The sequence below is a fragment of the Eupeodes corollae genome, chromosome 1 (assembly GCF_945859685.1).
Source record: "Eupeodes corollae chromosome 1, idEupCoro1.1, whole genome shotgun sequence".
NCBI lineage: Eukaryota > Metazoa > Arthropoda > Insecta > Diptera > Syrphidae > Eupeodes > Eupeodes corollae.
In genome coordinates, this window is record NC_079147.1 from 144,819,086 (window position 1) to 144,843,966 (window position 24,881).

At 34.9% G+C, this 24,881-nt stretch overlaps 1 protein-coding gene across 1 annotated transcript; it reads right to left on the reverse strand.

Annotated features, from left to right (window-relative positions):
- Positions 1–3,030: 3,030 nt before the first annotated feature.
- LOC129939300 (protein AF-9) lies at positions 3,031–17,007 on the reverse strand. Its single transcript, XM_056047273.1, has 3 exons — positions 16,721–17,007; positions 5,731–5,967; positions 3,031–5,657 (listed from the first exon to the last, which is right to left on the reverse strand). The coding sequence occupies exons 2-3, from the start codon at positions 5,909–5,911 to the stop codon at positions 3,199–3,201; spliced, it is 2,640 nt and encodes an 879-aa protein (XP_055903248.1). The 5' UTR covers positions 5,912–5,967; positions 16,721–17,007; the 3' UTR covers positions 3,031–3,198.
- Positions 17,008–24,881: the final 7,874 nt, after the last annotated feature.

Sequence of the window (24,881 nt, forward strand, 5' to 3'; positions counted from 1 at the left end):
TAAATAGGGAATCAAAAACCGTGTAGAATTCAATGCTTCGAAAACTCAATGCTATCTACAGTTGCACAAGCGTTACCCTCCCCCAATGCTACTTTCCATATTTCCATTCTCCATATTTCCCCCTCATTATAACGTGCATGCATTCAAAACCAACGTGCATCGATTTCTCCTTTCCAATCTTCTCCTCCTTTTTTAATTGCTCGCACTGTGTTTAATCATTATAAGGGTATTCATAACACCTTTAGTGCGCTTAAATAAATAAACAGTCCGTTGAGAACTAGGGCCTAGTGACTTAAAACTCTCAACCATTCCTGCGTGCGAGTAATGTTGTCAGGAATGAAGGGGACCTACAGTTAATGTGCCGACTCCGAACGGTTAATTTGAGAAAGCACTTTTACATGACAAGATATAATCTTGGAGAATTTGTCAATTCCTCGCAAGAGGCAGTACCCGTGAAAGGACCTAAGATGGCATAGGCAAGATCGAACCCAAGACCTCTGGCATGACAGTCCAACGCACTAACCATCATGCCACGGGTACTTACATTATAAAAAAAATGATCATCCTGAAGAGTTAAACACATTAAGCCATCTCTTTTGAAAAATGGTTATATTTTAAACAAGTGTCTTGGAAACCGTTACCAAGAATAGAAACATCAATACAGCCAAATAAAAAGAAATTCTTCCATATAGAAAACGTATTTCTGAAGTAATGAAAAGAATCTTATAAAAGTACAGCATAAAATCAATTTTTCAAGACAACAAATCTAAGATCTCTAACCCAGTCGCCTTAGCAGAAATCTCTACTAGTGAGGACTGTTATCTTTCATATAATCCTCTTTTAGAAAGACCAATAAAGCTACCAGATTACTGCAGGTTTGTGTGGTTTCCGAAGCCGCTAAATATCTTTCTTCCCACATTTTGGAAAACGAAACAATAAAAACAAAGCCAACACGATTACCCTCCAATGGGTCCCAAGGAACTGTGAAATTACGGAAATAAAAAAGCACACAAATTAGCCAAAAAAGGATCAATGCTTTATCAGACCATATTGTGTCAATAATTTACAAGATGCGACTTGGAGCTATTGAAATTGCAAACAACAGGTGCTTGATTTTTGAAACTTAAAGGTGTGGCGATACTTTAATCATAGTGTGCACTTAGTTCTTAAATAACAACTTTTCAATTAGTTTTGAGAAAAATTTTCAACAACAATAACTTTTCATATTATAATTTATTAACTTTATTTAGATGGGTCAAGTGGTCGATAGGAGCAAGACCAAGTATATGCTGTCATTAAAAAAAGGATATTGAACGACGACGTCTTGGACAAAGCGTCACCATGGACAGCTTTTACTTTGAGGCAGTTATGCAAATTGTCAGACAACGACACCAGCACTGAAATCAAACGAGGAATAACTCTTGCTAGTCGCTGTTTCTTTGGACTTAGAAGGCAATTGAGTAGTAACGTCCCGTTGCTTGATTTTTGATCCCGTCTGCATAGATGGAGAGTAGAGGAGAATATACAATAACGAACTGTAGGAGTTGAACAGCGACAATGATCTGGTTAAAAGAATACAGATTCCAACGACTTAGATGACTGAATCATGTAGGGCGATTGTAGCTCCAGCTCGGAAGGTCTTTGAATCCAATCCCGAGGGACGGGGTAGTAGAGGAAGACTGTGGCTCAAATGGCGCACGCAGCAGGGAGAGGACCTCAACCGACTTAGCGCGCGAAACTGGTATTATTGATAGGTATTCTATTGGGTTACAACTCATTGGGTACCTACATGAGCAGAATGAATATCAGATCTATTTAGAGGATGCGAAGCCGAGGAGACGGAAAAAAAACCTTCCACTTTCTCTGCGAATGTCCAAGTCTAGCCAAAAGAAGAATGACAATACAAGGAAAATACTTTTTCCAAGACCTGCGTGATGTCCTATTTTTACAACATAAATACATTCTGATATTCTCTGATCAAGGTGGTTCACGAAGGCGTTTTTAACTTAAATTCTCATCAACTTTCCCCTGGGAACGCAATGGATACAGTGATCCGAGTGATAGTTTTCGGTCTACCCTTGCATCACCCCCTTAAACCAAAACTAACCTAAGTCCGTAAGAAGTTTTTCGTTTTGTGTTATTAATTAGTTTCAACTTAAGTTATGACACTAAGATTTAATGCAGGGTGATCCATCAATAGTCCATTAACACTTTTATAATTCATGATAAAACAGAACAGATTTAAAATATTGCCAATTATGATTTCATCTTTAAAAGCTTTTTTTTATATTTTGTGTAAACAGCCTTCCAAATATTTTAATAACTTCCCTTAAACCTGTACCAATTATAAACTTAGAATTGTATTCTAAATTTAACCTGAAACGTCTATTTTTTGTATTTTACGTACATTATGTATTTAAAATTAAGAGTCATACTATGTGTCACTTTATTGTTAAATTTTGTTTTCTGAAATCTTATTTTCTTTTTCATTTATGTAAGTATTCGAATAAATATTATACAATAATAATTTTGTTTAATAAGCGGACGGACACATGTGTGATGATGACTATAAATTTGGTTTGTTTTCGGAACATATATATATGTATATATATATGCATATATATACATAGATGATTTTTATTTTTAAAATATAGTACAATGCTATCAAATATTTATTTTGTTTGTTTGTTTGTGTTTAACTTCCATCATAATATAATTATTATATATTTTGTCTATTATATATATTTACAATTCTAAAAAATCCACATGGTATTTGTGTGTGTATATATATATATATATATTTAAGTGTATATAATGAGGATAAAATCTAGAGTATAATTATATTTTGATTTAGTATTTACAAACTTCACATTTTTATATTTTAAATATTTATACTTCTTAAATAGACATAAATATGTGGGATTAAAATTCAAAAATAAATAATAAAAAAACAAAAACATAAACAAAGAAAATGTAACAATTGCTTTTTTGCTTTACCTGGTTTTTGTTTGTTTGTTTGTTTGTTTAAAAGTCTTATGCTGTTGATGATGTTTTATTTTTTGTTTGTTTGTTTTTGAGAGAAGAAGAAAAAAGGCAGGGTGTATACAACAAATGCGCGATGGTAGTAGAAGAATAAAACTTTAATTAGTTTTTGATTTCTACAAAATTGTTATTTGGCATCTAGAGTCGAATTTTGTGTCACGATACAGAGGTGGCGAAAAATTCTTGCAACCTTTGCACCGTGGTACGATCGAGCTTACACAAATCGAAATCAAATGTTTTGCTGGTTATTTCATAGCGTCCGGTAGCGGCAATCATCTCGACAACTTGTTGCAACTCTTCGTTGTCTTGTAGAGTCATGATTTTTTGGTGCAGTTCTTGTAGTTCGGACAGGTACTCCAGATTAAGAGCTGTGACGGGTGTATTTTGAATGGGTAGTGTTGATGTAGTGGCCGGAGGAGGTAAGAAGGTTTGTTTTTCTTCGGTGCGAAGCAATGGTGATTGGGACTTCTCGCGATCGCGAGCTGGTTTTAGATCTTTCTTGATTTGTTTCACAGGGGGTTCGACAAAGGTATTAACTGCTGTGGAGTTTCTTCGACGTTTCTTGTCCTCTTTTTCTGCAGTCTTATCAAGCTTTGATTTTTCAGCGCCGCCACTGCGATGGGTTTTCTTTTCTACCACCACCGGTGCTGCTTGCGGTCGTGGGGGTTCGGCTATTGCCGCTGGTGCTGTACTAGCTAATGGAGTCGTTGGCGGTGTTGGCTGGGGATTTGCTGGAGCTTGAAATACCGGCGTTGTTAATTTAGGGGCCGAGGCCGTTATCGGCACATCTGGAAAGCTGCTATTCGAACTGTCTGAGTTGTGTATTGGTGCAGCTTTATCCGAATTCGAGTTCGAAACCGTATGTAGACTCTCGGAGTTGAGACTATCTACATCGCTGAGGTCGTTTGCAGCATTTGAAAGGCCACTTCCAGCTAATGTTGCTCCTGTGCTTGTAGCATTGGTGCTATTACTTGATAAAGGCACCGTCGACGCAGTGACATTATTGTTTTGTTTATTTGTTGCTGCTGTCGTTGTTGTGGGTTTCGTCGACAAAGACGTGCACGACACTGTACTTGAGGTTGATTTTGTGCTGGCAGTCTCTATTGGTACATCCACGTCATTTGTGGCTGTGGACTTCTTTGATATTGCTGATGAATTGCTATTGCTTGTTCCAGCTGTTGGAATTGCAGATTCACTTTTGACACTTTTATCTTTTTTATCTTTCTTATCTTTGCTGCTTGTTGATTTCTTAGATGGCTGATCTTTATCCTTTTCTTTCTCTTTTTCCTTTTCTTTGTTTTTGTCTTTCTTTTTGTGTTTGTGCGATTTTTTATCTTTGTCGGTGGAAAGTTTCTTATCGCTTGCTTGTACAGGTGTACTCTCTTTCTCTGAAGATTTTAAGTCAGTTTTCTTCGAGTCCTTGTCTTTTTCCTTGTCTGGGGCTTTTTGATTTTTATTGCTATTGAGATCAGTTTTAGGAGTAACTGTAGTATTTGCAGTCTTTGATGATTGAACGGCAGGCGATACAGCAGGAAGCGGTGTTGCGGTTGCTGCAGCGGCGGGCGCAACACTTGCCGCAGGAGCACTATCCTTAACATCAGTTCGATGTTTCTCTTTGTGGTCACGTTCCTTGTCGTGTGATTTCTTTTCCTTCTTCGACTTTTTCCCGCTAGAGGAGCTGCTTCCACGTTTGTCGCTTTCAGACATCTTGCTGGATGATTTAGCTGATGTATCATCACGACTTGCAGCCGAAGATGACCGCACAGGACTTGGTCTTTTTGGGCTGGGAGCTGAAGCTGATGCACTCTTCGGACTGAGGGATCTTTTCGAGGGCTTTTCTTTGGTCCTTTCCCGATCTTTGTCCTTGTCTTTTTTGTCCTTTTTCTTCTCTTCTCGCTTATCATGCTTCCCATCAGATTTTTTCTTACTCTCCTTTTCATCATGCAATTTATCTTTATGTGGACTTTGCTTGTGTTTGTCCTTTTTCTCGGCTTTTTCTTTTTCCTTGCCACCACCAGCAATCGGACCTGAGGAAACAGTTCCAGCTGTTGCACCGACAGTCACCAAACTTGATTTATCCTTCCCTTTTCCTGGCACTGAAGGACCTGTTGGGACAATAGCACCACCATTAGCGGTTTTGTTCTTTGGATCTGGAGAGAATTTCGGAGCACTTTTAGTTATTGGAGTACCAAAGAGATTCGCAAAAGTATTCAATTTGCTGTCTTCTGGTCGTTGTTTGTGTTTTTTTGAAGATGATGAAGAGGTCGAGCTGGTTGCTTCAGTGCTTAGTTTTGGTTTACCAACCATTTGACCTCGATTGTCGGGAATACTCATATCGATACTTTTGTCGTCACTGGTAATGGCTCCACCAACAACAGCCGACACAGCAATACCACCACCTTTGACCAGTTTTTGGCGAAAATCTTCTGAAGGAGCTTCAAAAATGAATTTTTTTATTTCACACCGATGATATGGTGGTCCTTCATGCTGTAGATCCAAATCGTACATGTAAGTCACTCGTTTTGGTTCATCACGATTTCGGAAATAAATATCGATGTTGAGTACGAACCCAGCGTATCCTGATTCTTTTATCACGTATGGTGGTTCTTTTATAGCTATAAGAAAAATAGAAACAAAATATATATGTAAATGTTTTTGACATTTTAATTCTTTTTTTTTTTAACTTACATCTCTTTGGCCTTGGAAATGAGTCATGAAGGTTAAACACAACTTTATCAACAAACGCACTTATATCAGCTTTATTCACACCTTGCACATAAAGTTCCCAATCATGGGTAAAACCTTCGGGAGTGCGCTTGGTTTTCACCGTTGCCGTATGTCCAATTTCAAATTGGACCTTTATTGCCATAATTAGAGTAAACGCTACACTATGAGGCTTTTTGAATTAATCAATGCGTAAAAAATCTGTAAATATACAAAACGTACAAAATTAGTCTGTAGACAGAAATAAGAGTATTTTAATTTAAAGTTTAGGTAACAAAAGAGAACTTTTTAATTAAAAGAATGAATTAAATATATTTGGAATATACTTGAGGTAAGTTTGCAAACATCGTTTTATTTTTTTTTCTTCATATTCAACATTCTTACAACATTTAATTTTGTTTTTAATTTTAAAGAACAGATATTCCTTTTATTTAAGAGACAAAAGACAAATGCAAAATTAAGACGACTTCCAAAAATAAGGAAAGTAAACAGTTTTGTGGAAATGACTTCAAAATTAACCCAAACCTCCACTGTAAAATTATGACACATATACATGTCCTTAATAGGTGGAAGGAATGCAGCGAATGGTGAACAGACTGGAGACATACCTACTATGAAAATTGGAATCTGTCAATTAATTTACAGAAGACTAAAAATATGATATGATACGAGAGAACAAATACTAAGGAGTTTTAATAACATCTAACCTCAACATAGAAAAGCATTTTGAGTCCAAGCTAGCCGAATCAAAAACGGCAGTTTCTTCTGTGTGGAAATGTTGCATCGATAATAAAGGTGTCCAGCATAGTTTAAAGCTAAACATTTTTCATGCGACAGCAGCTTCTATAATGCTTTATGGCGTTTGGGGATATTGCCAATACGAGGAGGTGGAAAGGTTCCTCAGATAATTCTTAAAGCGCATTTTTCGGCTACAAATTTGCACTCCAATTTATATGCTACATTTGGAAACAACTGAACCTCCATTGTTCTTAAGGACCTTAAAACTGCATTTTGACTACATTATCAAGGTGATGGAAATTGACGAAGAAAGATTGCCAAAACAAGTACTTGAAAAGATTTTTTTGTCATCAAAGGGAAATCTAGTCAAAAAGTGGGATGATTTGTCTCTTAACTTAGATGAAAGTATCGAATTTTTACCCAGTATAAGCCTTTTAGATCTAAAAGACAATTTTAAAACAATAATAGAGAAGTTAAGCCATGTCGCGTATAGAAGTTTTAAAGAGGAAGCTCAATCTTCGTAACATAGAATGATTTACAGTGAACTAAATTTAGATCTTCAAGAACGAACATACCTCCTCAACCGAACTATTAAATTTAAATTACATTCCGCATCGACCAGATCTGCCAATCCTATGCGACTTTTTGCAATCTTAATGAGAGAGAAGATGTACACCACTTCATTGCAAAATGTCCTGTTTTGAAAGAGTTTCGTATAAAATATTTTGGAGCAGCTGTGATGGAATTGGCCGGAACATTGGAAGTTCTGAATGGAAAAGTAGGCTCGAAAATTGTATATAAATATATTACAACTGCATTGCGCTATAGACAACTTATCCGTGAAAGAGACTTTTTATTAAACAACTAAGTTAATTATACAATTAAATTTAAATACATTGTCAACCTGGTAGACGGCCACTGGACAAACCATATTTAACTTGTGAATATAGTATAATTGGTAATTTTCAAACCATTTTCAAATAAAGGTTTTCTAACTAACTATACGTGTCCTAACCGGTGACTTTACTCCACTTTCCATAAATAATATAAACAGCCATAACAATGTCATAGATTCAGAAAGTATTACAAACCCTTTCGCCTTTGATCAACTGCTTCAGAAAATATAAACTTATCTATTCAATTCTTAAAAGAAAAAAGGAATGTCCTACTGTTCTCTGAAAAAAATACAGCAACAACCGCCCGGAGAATTGCAAGCCCAATAACTTTCACTGAATTTAAAACCTACCTCAAAAAGTTAAGGGAAAGACTCTAATCGGTGACACGATCTAAGCTACGCATCCAAAAAGGTTGCATTGATATATTATATCATATCAAATGCTCTTTCAACAAAAAAAAACATATTTCAATACTCTATTGGCTTCGAAAATGATATAGATCGTATAGGCCCTAGTATAATATTGAATAAACTCATAAAGCGGGGTGTTGGGAACAGAAAATACAGGAACAGAATGTAATTTCTAATAAACAGAAAACTTTGGAAACACAGCATCTAGAAGTAGCATAAACGACTTTCTAACAACTCTGACAAACAAAATCCTAGCTGAAGGTGGACTCCCCAGCATCGAAGAACGTAGAGACACACTAAAATTGAGAATTTTCGCTTGAATTCTCCAAAAACTCTGTTTTTGACAAAGAAAAAAAAATATAAAATTTACAAAAAGAATTCCATTCGCCATACCTACAATTCTTAAAGAATCAAATGGAAACGACTTTTGGTCCACACTAAACACCATGGTTTATTTTGGATATAACCAAATACAAAAAAATAAAAACAGCACAAATCGACAACTATATTTAAGTATCGCCTCCGACTTAAGATCTAAAGAAGGGAGATTTATTTTTGTATTTATGGCCCCGATTATAACAAGAATGTGAAGTGTGCAATTGTTGGAGCAATTTGGCACAGAATATTTATTTATTTAATATTCAAAATAATTATCTTAGGAACTTTGTCTTATTTACTTTTCCTTCAAACTTCAAAATATTGGTTAATGAGACATGTGCATTGAAGAGGACACAAGCGTCCACAGGTTTTTCTAAAAACCTGCCTAGTACCTCAACTGGAAACTGGGTTCCAACCCCAGTGGAAAGTTGTTGGGGGCAGCAAAACGATGGAGTCAACGGTAGCGTTTACAGTTCCAGTAAGGTTGAACTATTTAGTGAACACCTTATAGGGCTTATTCGGAGCCCAGGCCTATAACAGTGGTTTACCCTGCTCCCCGTCCTTGGAGTTATACTTAGGATCTGGCCTTCTAAGTTGGGGGTTGTGCCGTCGAGGTGACTTCCAGGCCACGTTAAAACATCATAATTGCGAAGCACCAACAAGCCTCGGATACGGACGGATTTACTGTTGACAACCTACGCAAACGAATTAAGGACGACGAGCTTAGGATATGCACGTAAAATATTAGGTTCATTAACAGACCACGTGCGGCCGAAGAATTAGCGGAGGCCCTAGACTGCTATAAAGCAGAAATCACCGCCATCCAGGAAATACTATGGGATGGGCCGGGCAAAAAGAGGATGAAAAGTTGCGACATTTAGCCAGACATTGGAGCCAGACTTAGGAAAGAAGTCTTGAGCTATAGGTGCATCAACGAGCGCCTCATGACCACCCGCATAAAGGCTAAATTGGGCAACATTAGCCTGATATGCGCGCACGCCCCACAGAAGAGAAAGATGGCAACAATAAAGATAGGTAAATAGCTTGATATTGAATCCAACGTGTTTTGTTTCACTGTCAAACATCTAAAAAATACAAAATATTTAATTCAGTATTGAAATCTACTCTCTTGTATGCTACTCAGGTTTGGGGACCAGTAGAATATGAAGAAATCGAAACATTTTATAGGAATTTTATAAAGAAACTTTTTAACCTATATCTGAATACACCTAGTTATGCCATATATTTAGAAACTAGACTTCCAAAATTTCTAACAAGCATCCTGAATTCTCAAGCTGACTACATCATCAAAGTCTACATCAACCATCAGAGCACAAGACTTTCGAAAAAAAAAACGTCTTTGATATGAGCTGAGAAACAAGGACTGGTGGTTTGTAAGATGGCAATCTGTTGGCAATGAGTGTGGAGTGAGTTGGATGACGTTTTCAGCAATGTAAGCCATGTGAAAGAACAAATGTACAGCATCATGGAGAAAAATCAAGACTTAATGAGGCATTCACTGATAGAAGAAGCTCAAGCCTCATTCAGTAGATTAATCTACAGTCAGCTCGGCTATGATATTTCTTCCAGAAATTATTTCAAGGATTCACTGAGTTATGAAGAGATATTCCTAATCCTTAAAGCAAGATGTGAAGATCTTAACTTAATTGGATGTCCGCATAATGGTATTTTTAACCAATTCTGTACGCTGTGCAACTTAAAATCAAAAGAAGATTGTCTACATTTTATTGGTATCTGTCTAAAATTTAAAACACAAAGACGCTACTTTTCGGAAAAAATACTCTTACCCTACAAGAGACTATAAATATCCTTAGCGAGCATGATTGGAATAAATTAAGTACATTTTTGAAAGATATTTACAAGTATAGATTGTTATTAAAAACAGAATTCTATTAAATTAAAAACATATATAAATTTAAATATTCTAAATTTTTGTTATCAACCTTGCTGACGCCATAGCATCTAAATTCAAAATATGTATATAAATTAATGTAAATAAATAAATAAATGAATTACTTACTACTACTACTACTACAGACAAGCCCGCTTTAATTTAGGCATTGGAAGACAACATTGAAGCATTTATTCGATACCGGACGAAATGTTGGAAAGAGTATGCCGAAAATTCGACTAAGCGGATGGACCAAGGTCAACATTTGCATCAAATAATCTCCAAACATTAGTAAGTAAGTAATTTATTTATTTATAAATATTTTAATACGGTTTGAATAAACATAACGAATTTTATAAAGCTTTGGCATAGCCGTCAGCTCAGTTGGCAAAGTATATAAAGCGATTTTAGTTTATATGATACAATTTAAATGAATTGATTTAAATAAATTCAGTCATTAAAAGATTTCTGTACTTATACATTGAATTTAAAACACAGTACAAAAATTTCCAATTTACACCATTTAATAATTCTATTGTTTCTTGCATTGTAAAACTGTGTTTCTGGAAAAATCTTGGTCTTTGGTGTCTTAACACTGGGCAAATGCTTATAAAGTGCTTTCATGTTGCATAGAGTACAGAATTGCTGGAAATTTCCGTTGTATGGACTGCCATTTAAGGTTAGGAGCTCACATATGGATTTGAATATTAACGATATTTCTTTATAGCTGAATGTGTTTTCAAAATAATTATTGCATAAAAGGTTATGATTCAGTTGTGAGTAAATTATTCTGCTCTCAGATTGCTCAGCCTCTGCTACTAATTTTTCTCGGACAAAGTCTTCGTGTTTTTGAATTATCTTGTAAAGCTGCTCCTTTAGTTGAGCCATGTTATTCAAATCAAATTGGATAACTTTTCCACAGCTATCGCCAATATTTTACTATTTTGCAACCCACTAGTCCTTATTCCGCATTTCATAAAGTAGCATTTTATTTGTCAAACGAGCATCTGAATGTGACGCAACTTTATAGATGTATTCGGCCTATTCTGCCATTTGGCAGTTTAAAACTTTTTTTTATGAAATTTCTTTGGAGCTTTTCTACTGCTTCAAACCTATATGTTCCAAAAACTTGTCCCGCGTAACAAAGAGATGTTTTAACAACTCCTTCAAAGATTTTGTCTTAAGCTGACAGCAATTAATTTTGATTTAAGAAAATATTCATCCATGTCATATTCAGCAAGCTTTGCGAAGACTTCGCCTTTTCAATTAGATGATTTTTGAAATCCATCGTTTTGTTCAATTTCACGCCCAAAAAAATTTAATCTTTAGTGATTTCAAGACGATGGCCATTGAAGAACCAACCTTCTCTAACCAAACTGTGAGAAGATCTTGTAAATACCATGATTTTGGGTTTTTTCAATATTTATTGCAAGTCCCCATGTGTTGCAGTATGTTGAAAACCGATTTATCATAAGCTGCACAAGCAAAGGGCACCCTTGTTTAACACCAGCGTTAGTATCAAACCATTGTGAGAACGTAGATCCATCCCAAACCGCTGCTTCTGTACCAGTATACATATTCCTAAATACATTTAAAAGTTTTGAGGAGATTTCGAGTTGAGAGTTTAAAGGGTAAATCTTCGTATTTCTTTGACAGTTGAAGTTAAAACAAATATCTGATCCACAGTACAATAGTTTTTTCTGAAATCCGATTGAAAGTAAGTTAAAATGCTGTTATTATCAACCCAATTTTCTATTCTGTTCACTAAAATACCGCAAAATATTTTAGCCATAACATTCATAAATGATATTCCCCGATAGTTTACGACGTTGTTTGGATCATCTTTCTTATGAATAAGGAAAATAACAGATTTTTTGAACGAGGAGGGAATAAAGCCGCTTTAGCTTATTAATGAAAGCCGGTGTTGCATTTTTGAAGTATTTATATGGAATTCCGTCTTCGCCTGGTGTTTTTCCATCTTTTGCTCTTTGAATTACGATTTTTATTTCATTTACGTCTATTTCACAGTCTAAAGTTTCCTCAATAACCAGTGGTTCTTTCCCATAGATTTAAAAAAATGAAACTATAGTTTAAATATAACTTGTTAAATCCCTAAATAATAAACAACTTATACTTATACAAATCTTCTAAGAATGAAAAGATGGTTCAGTATTCAGTTACATTTAAAAACTTTATTGTTTCTTCTTTTTTAAGTCTTCTTGAATTTAAGGTTAAATATGGTGCAGAAATCTGCTTTATATCGTTCTAGGGCCTCCGCTAATTCTTCGGCCGCACGTGGTCTGTTAAGGGACCTAACATTCCACGTGCATATCCGAAGTTCGTTGTCCTTTATTCGTTTGCGTTGGTTGTCAACAGTAAATCCGTTCGTATCCGAGGCTTGTTGGTGCTTCGCAACTTTGAAAGCTTTTACGTGGCCAGGAAGTCACCCCGACGCACAACCCCCAACCTGGAGGGCCAGATCCTAAGTATAACTACAAGGATGGGGAGCCGGATAAAACCGCTCTTTACAGGCCTGGGCTCCGAATAAGTCGAAGAAGCCCTATAAGGTGTTCACTAAGTAGTTCAACCTTACTGGAACTGTAGACGCCACCGTTGATTCCATCTCGGGAATTCCTCCGCTGCCGTCTGGATAAGGAGAGGTGCCTTAGTGGAAACACCTCTCCCCACCTCTCTCGTTTGCTGCCCCCAACAACTTTCCACTGGGGTTGGAACCCAATCTCCAGTTGAGGTACTAGGCACCCGATGTTCACCACGTGGAGGTGAGAGTAGGAGTTGATAGACAGAGGTTGGTTTTAAGAAAAAACCTGTGGACGCTTGTGTCCTCTTGAATGCACATGTCTACCATTTGAAAACCCTCTCTCGAGGGACCAAAGTGTTGCTATATAAGACCCTTATCATCCCCGTCCTGCTATACGGTGCAGAAGCATGGACCATGACAAAAGCGGATGAAAGCACCTTGGGTCGCTTCGAGAGAAAAGTTCTTCGTGTGATCTACGGTCCCGTATGCATCGAAGGGGAGTGGAGGAGAAGATGGAACGACGAACTGTACGGGCTGTACAGCGACGTAGACTTAGCAAGAAGAGTAAAAGTCCAACGACTAAGATGGCTGGGTCACGTAGAGCGCATGGAAACCAATGCTCCGGCCCGGAAAGTCTTCGAATCCGCACCCACAGGACAGCGCAGTAGAGGAAGACCGCGGATCAGGTGGCGCGCACAAGTGGAAGGTGACCTCACCCAACTTGGAGCGCGAAACTGGAGACATCTAGCTAGGGACCGAGCTAGATGGAGAAGTTTGTTGGGTGAGGCCCTAGTTCACACAGGACTGCAGCGCCACCTTAAGTAAGTAAGTATGGTGCAGAAATTGTTAAAACTTCAATTTTAAGGTGTTCCGCTACAACTTTGATTTCTGAAAGTGAGTTGATTCTTTTAAACACATATTAAGTTGCGAATACAATATTTTGTAAGTCCTTGGTTTTAAAGGAATAACGTACAAAATTTGACTGTTTCAGAATCATTCGATACACCTGTTCGCTCAATTCTCGAGTTTGTATCAATCGAAACCAATTCAGCGTACAATAAATGACATATTTTTCCCACTTTCCCATTGGCCAATTCTTTTTGTTCTTGTTCTGTAAAAATGCAATTTTCTAGACAACCGTTAATTTGAGTGACGAAATAGTTTCAAATAATCCGATTGAGCATAGCTTTGGGTTTGTAAAAGCAATTTGGAAAGTTTTTTCAAGAAATTTCAGTGAACATTTTTAATCGTTTCAAACTCGTTTAAAGCACATACTTGTGGAGCATAGCAAAGTGTAGTCTTTAGTTAGTTTGTTTTAAACACAAAACAAGAATTTATTTTTGAAACTAAGTGATGATTAAAAATCAAGCTTTTTATTAAGTTTCACTCCCAAATAATCATTTCTAAAGCTTTACCGATAAATTTAAAAACTTTGTGCAAGAAGGTTACTTCACTATGAGAAGAACTAACCAATTTTGAACAGGGGAATGGTCGGACCAAACGATTGAACAAACTCTAATGCGTGAAGAGTATGGGTGGCTTGACAACAGGGCGTGGAATCACTGATAGTGTACTTAGCAAATGGGTTCTAGGGCTGACTTCTACTCATGAAATTTTTTTATCACTCGAAGAATTCACTAGCGTTCTTTTTTCTAATTGTGAGCAACATGAAGATTTTGGGAAGACGAAAAATTACATTACGTTACACACTACTCAGCAAATAAATGTACAGAGCAGAGAACACAGCACCTTGAGCGAGACTATGTAAGGTGATAAAAACACAAGACAGAAGAGAAAGAACAACAGACAGACACATGACAACAGCACGCAGTAGGTTTTGAGGCGGTTCCAAATATTTCTACTTACCACGCTCACTGATGCTTTATCAGTGACTAGGCCGTTGCCCAAACGAAAAAGTAGAGATAAAACAGATATTGCAAAGCTGTCAAATTGGTTCCAAATTCATCCTCCAATTCCAGTTACAAATGAAATCATGTCAATAGCGAGTGGTATCGTTGGTGATAATAAAGTAACTTTTTACAATTCTGCATGTCTATTCTCTAGCCTAGAGAATAGGCATGCAGGCAATGAGCCATATAGTGGGTCAACGAGTTTCAGAATTAAGAAGGGATATACAAATTGAATACTACAGTTTTTTTTGTTGACAGCTTTCTTTTCGTGTAAAAAAACACATATTTTCCTTAAATGCCTATAGTTATTTTACAAACTAAAACAAGTACAAACAAATTAATATCATAATTCTTTAGAAAATTTAATAAGCTTAAATTTTGTAGAAGATTATTTTTTGATACGACAAATAGTTTTTAACATAAACCCGAAAAACCGAAAAAAACGTATGTTTCTCATTTCTGCCGCTAGAGTTATTTTAAAAACTGTAATAGGTACGAAAAAAATCATACAAGCTTTTTTTTATAAAATTTAATGAGCTTTAATTTTGTGGAACTAAATAGCTTTCGAGATAAACGTGAAAAACTGAAACAATCTCCATGTTTCTCTTAACTGCCGCTAAAGCGTCGGATTCTTAGGGACTTTTTTTTGGGCCATCACCAGACATCCCTTAGTAAGTGTGCCAAGTTTCGAAACTGTTGGATTTTTATTTTGAGGTAAAAACTTTTATTAACTGGACTATTCTAGCTTGACGACCTTTAAGAATTAGGCGAGGGAAAAAATTTGGTCAATGTTTAAATGGTTTTCTAAGTTCAGCTTGGAATTCATTCGTTCGTTCGTTCGTAAATAAATAAAGCATTTAGTCCTAAGTCTTGGCCCTTTTTTATGAATTGAGAAGACGACTTATCTCTTTGATGAAATAGGAATATCCACATTTGGGAAAACTCAGTTTAAACTATCCGAAGAAGGTCGAAGTCGCATTTATTAAAAAATTCATATGAGACTCCACTTTCACGTTAGGCTTTTTCATTTCTCGCTCTTTGACTATTGATCTTAGTTTTCTTAGTTGCCAGAGCTTCTTCATAAAGTGTATTATGAGTAAATAACTTAAATATTGCAGATCTTGATGAATTCATTTTATTTTCAAGCATTGATGTGTTCATTTTAAAAATATGTAAATAGGTGTCAGCCTAAAAACTATTAGAAAAGTTTATTGTCCATGTCCGTCCGTATTTTCTCTAGACGTAGGCATTATAAATCTCTTTTCACTAATCCTATGAAAAACTATAGGACCAATTAACTACACTGCCATCAGTGACAGAATTTCCTTATTAATCATTCCGAAACAAACAAATTAGCATTTTTAAAACTCTTACGAGATTTTTCTCACTCAATATATATAAAACCACTCCTGGTACTCAATATTCATGTATGTAAATGTTATGAAATGAAAATAAACCTTCAACAAAACTAAAACTTTCAACTGATTAAAAATTTGGTTCATATTGTGGTAAAATAAAAATAAGAACAAAAATAAAAAAGAAGATAAGAAAAAACTTGTTGGAGTTAAGAGCTCAGAGCCGCGTAATTGGAGGTATGTCAAATCGGCAGTATTAAGTCAGATTAATGGAACCAGCACAGCTAAATCGATTTATAACCGGCACTTTGAGATGTTAGATCCAAGGAATGCGTATGTATTTTAATAAAAATTTGTCAATACCAAAAATCAGCAGGGAGGACAATAATTAACTTGGTCAATTGCTTGTGGTTTGTGGACGACACAAAAGTCCTTAAAAACACCCTAGCCTCTAATTTTCGATTAAAAAAATAAAAAGGAAAAGCGCAACATTGTGATAAAGCTATTCTTTGCGGTTAGCAATGTGCCCCACTATCGAGGTTTTGGAGCAGGTTCCCGATGGATGATTAATTTAAAGCGCCTTATTTTTACTTTTTTTCAAAACATCAATAATCTTACTTTTATTGCACACAGAAATCAATCGTTCTTCTAACTAACGAACTAAAACTAAATCAATTAGTTTTTTTTGTATTAATTAAAGATTCTAAAACAGAGCGTTTTTAAGATAAAATGTGGACGAGACGTTTTTCACGATGTCATTCTTCCTGGGGGGAAGAAGACTCATTATTTTTTTTCTTCTTCTTCTTATTTACTTACCCGCAAGAGAAATGTTTTCGAGGTTTAATTTTTGGTTCTTAAGTTCGTGTTAAAGGTTTCTTTTATGGATTTTTGTTTGGTTTGTAAAATTAAGAATTTAAACATAATAATTGGGAGGTTAATTTCTTTTAAATTTAATAAATAATTAATTCACTTTACGGAACAATATGTTCATTTTCACTTGGGCTGATTTTTTTTATTTTCTTTTTATTATTTTTGCTTCTGTGCATAGGAAGAAGACGAAGAAATGATGAAGATTGGAAAAGTTTCCATGCACTCAAAAATCAAAATCAGAAAATGTACTAAGATTGACGTCTATGGCGTTAAACAAAAACACTCTAGTATAGAGTGTTTTTGGCGTTAAATATAATTGAAATTATGGTATGGCAATACTATGTTGATTTGCTTGAAGAAGGAAAAGAAAAAATTGTAGTAGATTTGTGTATGTGCAAAACAAAATATGTGAAATGGCTGACAAAAAGAGAGAAAGAGATTGGATTAGAATTTAGGGTCAATACACATTTTATTATTTTGAAATTGAAAACATTTTTTTTAATATTCCATCTATGGGTAAGCAATTTTAATTTGCGGATTTCAGTGGGTATTTATTTAATTTCAAACAAGATTAGGTACATTAATGATGGGGCGACTTTCGAAAAACGCAGCAAGAATTTCGTTATGATTTGTTTTGTACAGTTAGGTAGGGGTCTCAATAGAAGATGTTTTAAATTTTAAGGCGAGGAAACACCTTTAAGTCATAGAAAAAATATTTTCTTTTTCATACTTAACCCTACTTTTTTGTATTTCATTTTTTGAGCGTAAAACAAGTTTTTTTTTTAAATTGGTTACATGGTGTACTAACAGCTAGATATATAAGGGATTAGGATTTGGGTTGAGTGCGAGTTTGGGTATATGCAAAGTACTTTTTGCATTTGATCACTAAAAGCAAAGAAATTTCCAACGAAAAAAACAAGTATGGCAACACTGAACAAAAAACAAGGAAGAAATGTCAAAATCAACCATTTTTTCGTGTTTTGTATGAAAAAAGTGAACTTTGAAAATTAATTTAAAATACAAATAAATGTTTCCTCGCTTTAAAAGTGCTATAATCATTATTTATTTGTGTATATATATCAAATAAAAAAAACCGCGTGTCGAAATTCGTGCTGCGGTAATGGTAAGTTGAGCCTTAATGATTTTTATTGCATTCATTTCATATTTTCCAAATCATATAGGGGTTATAAATATACTTATAATTAGGTATTATTAATACTCTTTCTAACCTGGGAATAGTTGAAACCAGTGGAAGCACTTAAACCGTCTTTACGATACGTCAAACGAAACATTATTTATAAAAGATTTTTCAACCCGTTTTATTTAGGTCCTACATATTTTAAATATTTGATTCGAAAAATTACAAATTAAGACTCTAGTTATTATGTATTATTAAATTGAAATTAAAAATTTTAAATTAATTTTCAAAATTTATTTTTTAACATTCAACAACGCAAAAAAGGTTGATTCTGACATTTCTTCCCTGTTTTTTGTTTAGTGTTGCCATACTTGTTTGTTTTGTTGGGGATATCTTTGATTTTAGTGCTTAAATGCAATAAGTATTTTGCATATTCCCAAACTTGCACCCACCTCAAGTCCTATAGGGATCCCAAGCATTACCTAGCTGTTAGTACGCCGTTTAGGCTCAAACAATGAAATACAAAAAAAGTAGGGTTAAATCCGAAAAAGAATTTTCTTTTATGACTTAAAGGTGTTTCCTCGCCTTAATATTTAAAACATGTTCTATTGAGACCCCTACCTAACTGTAAAAAAATTAGAAGGAAATTCGTGCTGCGGTAATGGAAGGTCGTCCCTAGTTCTCAAAAGGTTAGGGGATAGTTTCATAATCAAACCAATCATTTGAATTTTTTTGATAGGTCGTTCATAGCTTTCATTGAAAACGTCTGTCATTAAAAATAACTTACTAATTGAAATCCTAATTTTTTTCTGAAAGAAAACCGTAATTGGAAAAAAAAATCTTTGAGTGTTTCCGATTGATTTACAAAATTTGCACATTTAAACAAAAAAAAACAGTCAAATAAACTTTCAATTTTTGTAAGGATTGGTTTAAATAATAGCTTTAATGAGCCTTTTAGTCAGTATACCTATTTGTAAATCTTCATCCCTCATTGTCATGGGATTAAAACGAGTTTTATACTGCTTTCATTTTCTCATTCTCGTAATTAAGTTATCATTCACAAATTCATTCAAAATTGTGAAAATAATGCTTTCATACCTTTTTTTGAAATAGTAAAGAGTATTTAGAAACTAAAACGGCTTTATACATTAATAAACTAGGTGGCGCAACTGTCCATAGAGAACTAGGGCCGAGTGACTTACATAGCCTTTATTCCGGTATTGTAAAGTCCAAATAATTTTACGCACTCAATAATACGTCATCATAAATAATAGGCTAAATACATACATATGTATATTTACATCTGATCAAAGTGCGAGCGTTTGGAAAACAGGAAAGGGTTTAAAAGGAGATACCGGTTAACATTGGTGTTAAAGTTTTGAATATCAAAATGGGAGAAAAAGACAGAATTGCGGGTAAAGTATTCAACATTCTTCATGTGCGGTTAAAAAAGTAATGTCTATACTTGACATTACGTCCGATAATAATCTCAAGGGTAAACTGATGAGCATTTCTGGAAGTTCGATTATTACAACTGAATTGTTTAAGAAGTAATGCGACAGAACATTGCCTGTAAAAGTATCAGTAAATCAACGAAAGGCATACAAATTGCGGGGGTGTTAGGTTAGGTTAGGTTATAGTGGCTGTCCAATATGGAAACGGACACACTTAGGCCAGTTTAATGGCCCATTGTGATACCGCATGAATCTTGAGGCTTCCTCCTAAGCTCAATGGAACCAGCTTGAGTCCCTTACGAAACGTGAGAGGCTGATTATACCGATATGATTTAGATCGTTAAAGAAGAATTCTCCTAGGTAATTCTTGCGTTTTCGAGCTAGAGCAAGGCATGTGCAGAGAAGATGAAGAACCGTTTCTTCCTCTTCCTCGTCCATACAGCTTCTGCAAAAGTCATTTGAGAATACGCCTAGTCTCGTGTCGTGCTTTCCTATTAGACGGTGACAGGTTATGACACCTATTATCGAGCTTATATGCGATCTGCTTAGAGAGAGCAAGCACGTTGAACGTTTTAAATCCAGTGTTGGCCAGATGTTTTTTGTGGCTTGACACGTGGTGATGTTGTTCCACCTGGTGCAGTTTACAAGTAGATTGGTATGCCAGTACTTTCTAAACGTGGTAGGATGGGCTGTACTGTACCGTTCCTGGCGAGTTCATCTGCCTTACATTTACCTGGAATGTCTCTATGGCCCGGCACCCAGCAAAGGGTGCACCATCTCCATTAGAAATGATCGACAGTTATGGACTGTTAAAGAGTTTGTAGAGACAGAGTCCAGAGATTTGATAGCGGCCTGGCTGTCAGAGAAAATACGGATATCAGATGTTGATATCACGTTTTCTTTGAACCAAGGCAAGACTTTTTGAATCGCCAAAAGTTCCGCCTGGAACACGCTACAATGATTGGGAAGGCGGAATGAGAGACTTAATTTCAGTCGTTCAGAGTACACACCTCCACCAACCCCTTCTTTGGTTTTGCGGGGGTGTTAGAGCGATGTAAATATTTCCGTTACAGTTTTAATCCCAATCATTTTCAAAGCCATTTTCGGGATTCTATCTAAGAGACATACAGCTATGTCTCTCATTCCAAATAAAATTGAAATCTATTCAAAATCTATTTCATATTATTTTTACCCGAAACGAAGTGATTTTCCGTGTTCTATATTTCGATATTTTCGATTTTCAATTGATTTAAATTCGACAAAGAGGAAATTGTTTTAAAAAAGTAATAGTTTTACTTAAGTTTTTTTTGTATAGAATTCACTTGGTTAGGGAGAAGTTGCAGGTTCTACTTTGTAGTTTAAGCAAGGAGCAAAGCATTTTAAACGATTTTTCGACACCCTAAATATCTTCTCTACCAAAAACAACATTCTTCTAAAAACTTTCAAGGCACATTTAAAGACTATACTTCGATACCAGTCTTCCCCATCAGATATTTGGAAACTGCTTATCGCAAAGCAACACAAATCTGCAGAAAATATGCATTATTACGATTTAAAAAACTAATATTTTATATTTATTTTATTAAAAAACATAGACAAAAATATAAACATACAAAAATATTGAATTATTTGCTAAATTTCACCTGTTTTAATTTCGTGTAGTCTCTGAAAACAATTTTACTCGATTTTAAATTTATATTTCGATTTCATTTCACTTAATTTTGGGAACCTGTAAATTCTAGCCAGACCAGAAGGGTTGAAAGGTTTCGTGCATCGTGTAGGAGAATTCTTGAGCACCTATCACCATTTTTAGTCATTCCATAAGAAGTGATCTGTGATACACAGACAAGGGATCGTTCATGAATATAAGAAAGAGTGTTGGAGACACTTAGATAGGTAATCCAAAGAAGAAATACCAAAAGAACGCATTTTTGATAAGAGAGCTTGGTAAGAAACTCTTTTAAATGCTTTCGAAATATCAAGTGCAAATTTCTCCAGAACTATGGACAGATTTGTTTCACTTCCACTTTTCGGTTAGATAAACAGTCAAGTAGCCAGCTGACCTATTGCTACGAAATCCATACTGCCAGCTCTGAAAACTCTTGTTTAACCATACAAGTCTCTTTTGTTCTTGATAAGTAATCCGGAAGAGAAAAATTACCAATGGAACATTAAAAACACTTTTAATGGATTTTGAAATTTGTTATATTTTAGTCAAGTGTATTTTTATTTATATTGACATTTCCAATAGCTCTAATACCAAATGCTAATCCAAAAGTCAATTTAAGGGATGAGTTCAGAGAAGACTTGTTACTTTTTATTTGGAAATAATAATAGCTTAGAACTTTATTAGCTCACATGATATTAATGATAATTCCTTAACGTTAATTGAATATCCTAGGCAAAGGAATTTGCAAACTCCTATTAAATACTCAAACTAAAACTTATGCCAATATTATAGAATTTCTTTGAAACAAATTTAACGACGAAACTAAGTAACTCTTAGGCCTCTTTCACACATGACGATTTTCTCCGCACGAAAAAAACCGTACGTTTTTATCCATAGGCCATTAATAGTAAACTAATAAAATTAACTAAAGCTTTCGCACTATACTGAGACGGTTTTTTTCCGATCGGACGATTTAAAACAGCCGCCTCAACGACTGAAATATACGGCGACCGTGCCGTCTTGTCAGTTAAACGTAACCGATTCACGGGAAAAAACGTTATGTGTGAAAACAAAGTCCATACGGAAAAAAATCGTACGAATTTTAACCGTACGGACGAAACCGTCTCGTGTGAAAGAGGTCTTAAGGGGTTTCGAGTTTTTCACACATAAAGTATTTTTCCCGTGAATCGTCTACGTTTGGTTATATTTTAGATATTTAATTATTAAAATGCTTTAGTACAAATGACCACAAAAACGGACGGCTGACGAATAAAAATCGTCTTTTGTGAAAGCGTTTGCGTAGTCACGTGCCACACTGATAGAAGGCACGGTCACCGTATATGTTTCAGTGGTTAGACGGCTGTTTTAAATCGTTCGTACGGAAAAAAACCCGTCTCCGTCCATTGTGATAGCTTTAGTTCATTTTATTAGTTTACTATTAATGGCTCACGGATAAAAACCGTACGAATTTTAACCGTACGGACGAAACCGTCTCGTGTGAAAGAGGCCATACAGCAGCTTTATTTTTGTTGATTCTGAGATAAAATAGTATTTTGAAAATCACACTAAAATTTTTTTCAAATTTGGTAAAAAGGTAAAGGTGGGAACTAAGTTTTTTTTTAATGTTACCACTTTGGTTTTTACATTTATTTCTAGTACTTTTTTCAAAAAACAATAAAATAAGACTGCTGTACGGTACTTTTTGAACTAAGTGTCTATACACAAATTAATTGATATTGAAATAAAATGTCTGAAAATCTTGAAACTGAAAACCATTTTAAAACATTGTTTGTAAAAAGTAAATTGATCATAAGCAAACAATAACTGCATTAAATCAGTTTGATTTGGTAATATCGTTTCTTCTTCTTTTTAATTAAACTGAAACAAATTTTTTGGATTCCTTCCCTTCATTCGCCAGTTTGGCGTCGATTTCCTTTTTATATTTTTTCAAAACCCAAGGCCAGTGTTGCCGCTGAAAAAATCAAAAAGGGTGCAAAAAGGGGCCCGACACAAAAAAGGGGCCAACATACGAAAATTGGACACCATAGAAAAAAAGGAGAAACAAAACAAAACTGTATTCAGGAGTAAAACAAAAATCTATTCAAAAATTTAAAATAACAATTTTATTTCAATAACATTAAAATAAAAACTTAAATTCATTCAAAAAACAAAACAGTAACAACAAGTCAGTTGTTAATAACAACAAATACGTAAATAAATTAATGGAAGTTAAGTCTTTCATTTTTTTAATATTGTCTTTCTGTATAAATAAATCAGATTTATTTTGGAAACCAATTTTCCAACTTATTTTTGTTTTCAATTAAATTAAGAGCTGACATCATCGAATTGCACGTTTTCACATTCAGTCTATTCGTCAACTTAGTTTTAATAAGGGTCAGCTTTGAAAAAAACTCTTTCGGCAGAGGCACTGCTATGGGGCAGAGTAAAAATGTTTGTAACAAAGTTGTATACATTTGGAAACATAAATTCATCTAAACTGTTTTTACAGTTCCCTATTTCATACCATAATTCTTCAATATCATTGATTTGAAATGTGCTTTGAAAAGCAATTTATAATTATATTATTTTATTACTAGTAAAATCGTAAAAATGGGCCAATTGTGCAATTTCTAAAAAAAAGTCGGGCCCAGGGGATCGACCGCAAAAAAGGCAAAATCTATAATATGCAGACGTTGCTCGTTTGTGTTATTTGCCCTGATGAAAAACATGAGTTTACTGAATAAATTGACGATAGGTCGATGATTATTGAATGGTACGTTCACAAACCAGATTCAAAGTTGCAACGGCGCTAAAAGACAACTCCATACTCGTATGTATGTTATAAAACAACAACTTAACAGTAATTAAAACACAACCCTTTAACTATAAATACTTATAAGTAGTTATAACGCGATTTGTTTCATGAAGTAAAAAAGTATTTTGCATATAAAATATGGGAAGTATGGGCAAAAGTATTTTGTTACTATTTTATATGAAAACAAAAGTTCATGGCAACACTATTAATGTAAACACGTTGTAAAAGAATGTTGCCAAGTGCCTTTAAAGATAAATTAGTTTGTTGCCGATGTCAAGAATTTACAGATATTTTTGTGGTTTTTAAGGAAAACAAAATTACAACACTAAATATGGAAAATAAGAGAACCTACTTCAGTCTGTTAAAGCTGTTTTAAATCCAGAAATTACCACAGAGTATAAACTGCTGCTGTACAGGACGATGGTTCTACAAGTACTCACATTTGGATCAGAGACCTGTGCGATTAGTAAAAGGTACTCCACAATCTTAGGCTCGTTCGATAGGAAGGTCTTGCGGAGAATTGTTGGCCTCTTATTTGAGGAAGGACGATTCCGAAGACGCTACAATCGAAAACTGTAATGTACTGAACTGTGATAAATGGAGAGACTTGTTGTATGAGGTCTGGACCAGATCCGGGTTGTAGGGCAGATGATGATGATGAAGAAGGTTAGAAATTACATTCGCAAAGTGTGATTGATGACCTTCTTAAGGGCCTTGCACATGAGAGCGAACAACGAATGGACGAACAAACGTGATTTTACATATTTCAAAAATTCAATTTCAAATAAAAACACATTTAATTATAAGAAACCAATTGACATTTATGTTAGGATAATAAAATTTGAATTTTATTCTCTAAAATAAGACAATTTTGCAGTGTGGTTGCTACGAACAGTTAAACTCCATTCGCGTTCCACATACCATCCACACTGCAACGAATACATTTTTCGCGCTCAACTTAACCTCAAAATTATACCACTCTTGTTTTGTTTGTTGAAAAGGGTAATTAAACATTGACAATTCGTCGCTGC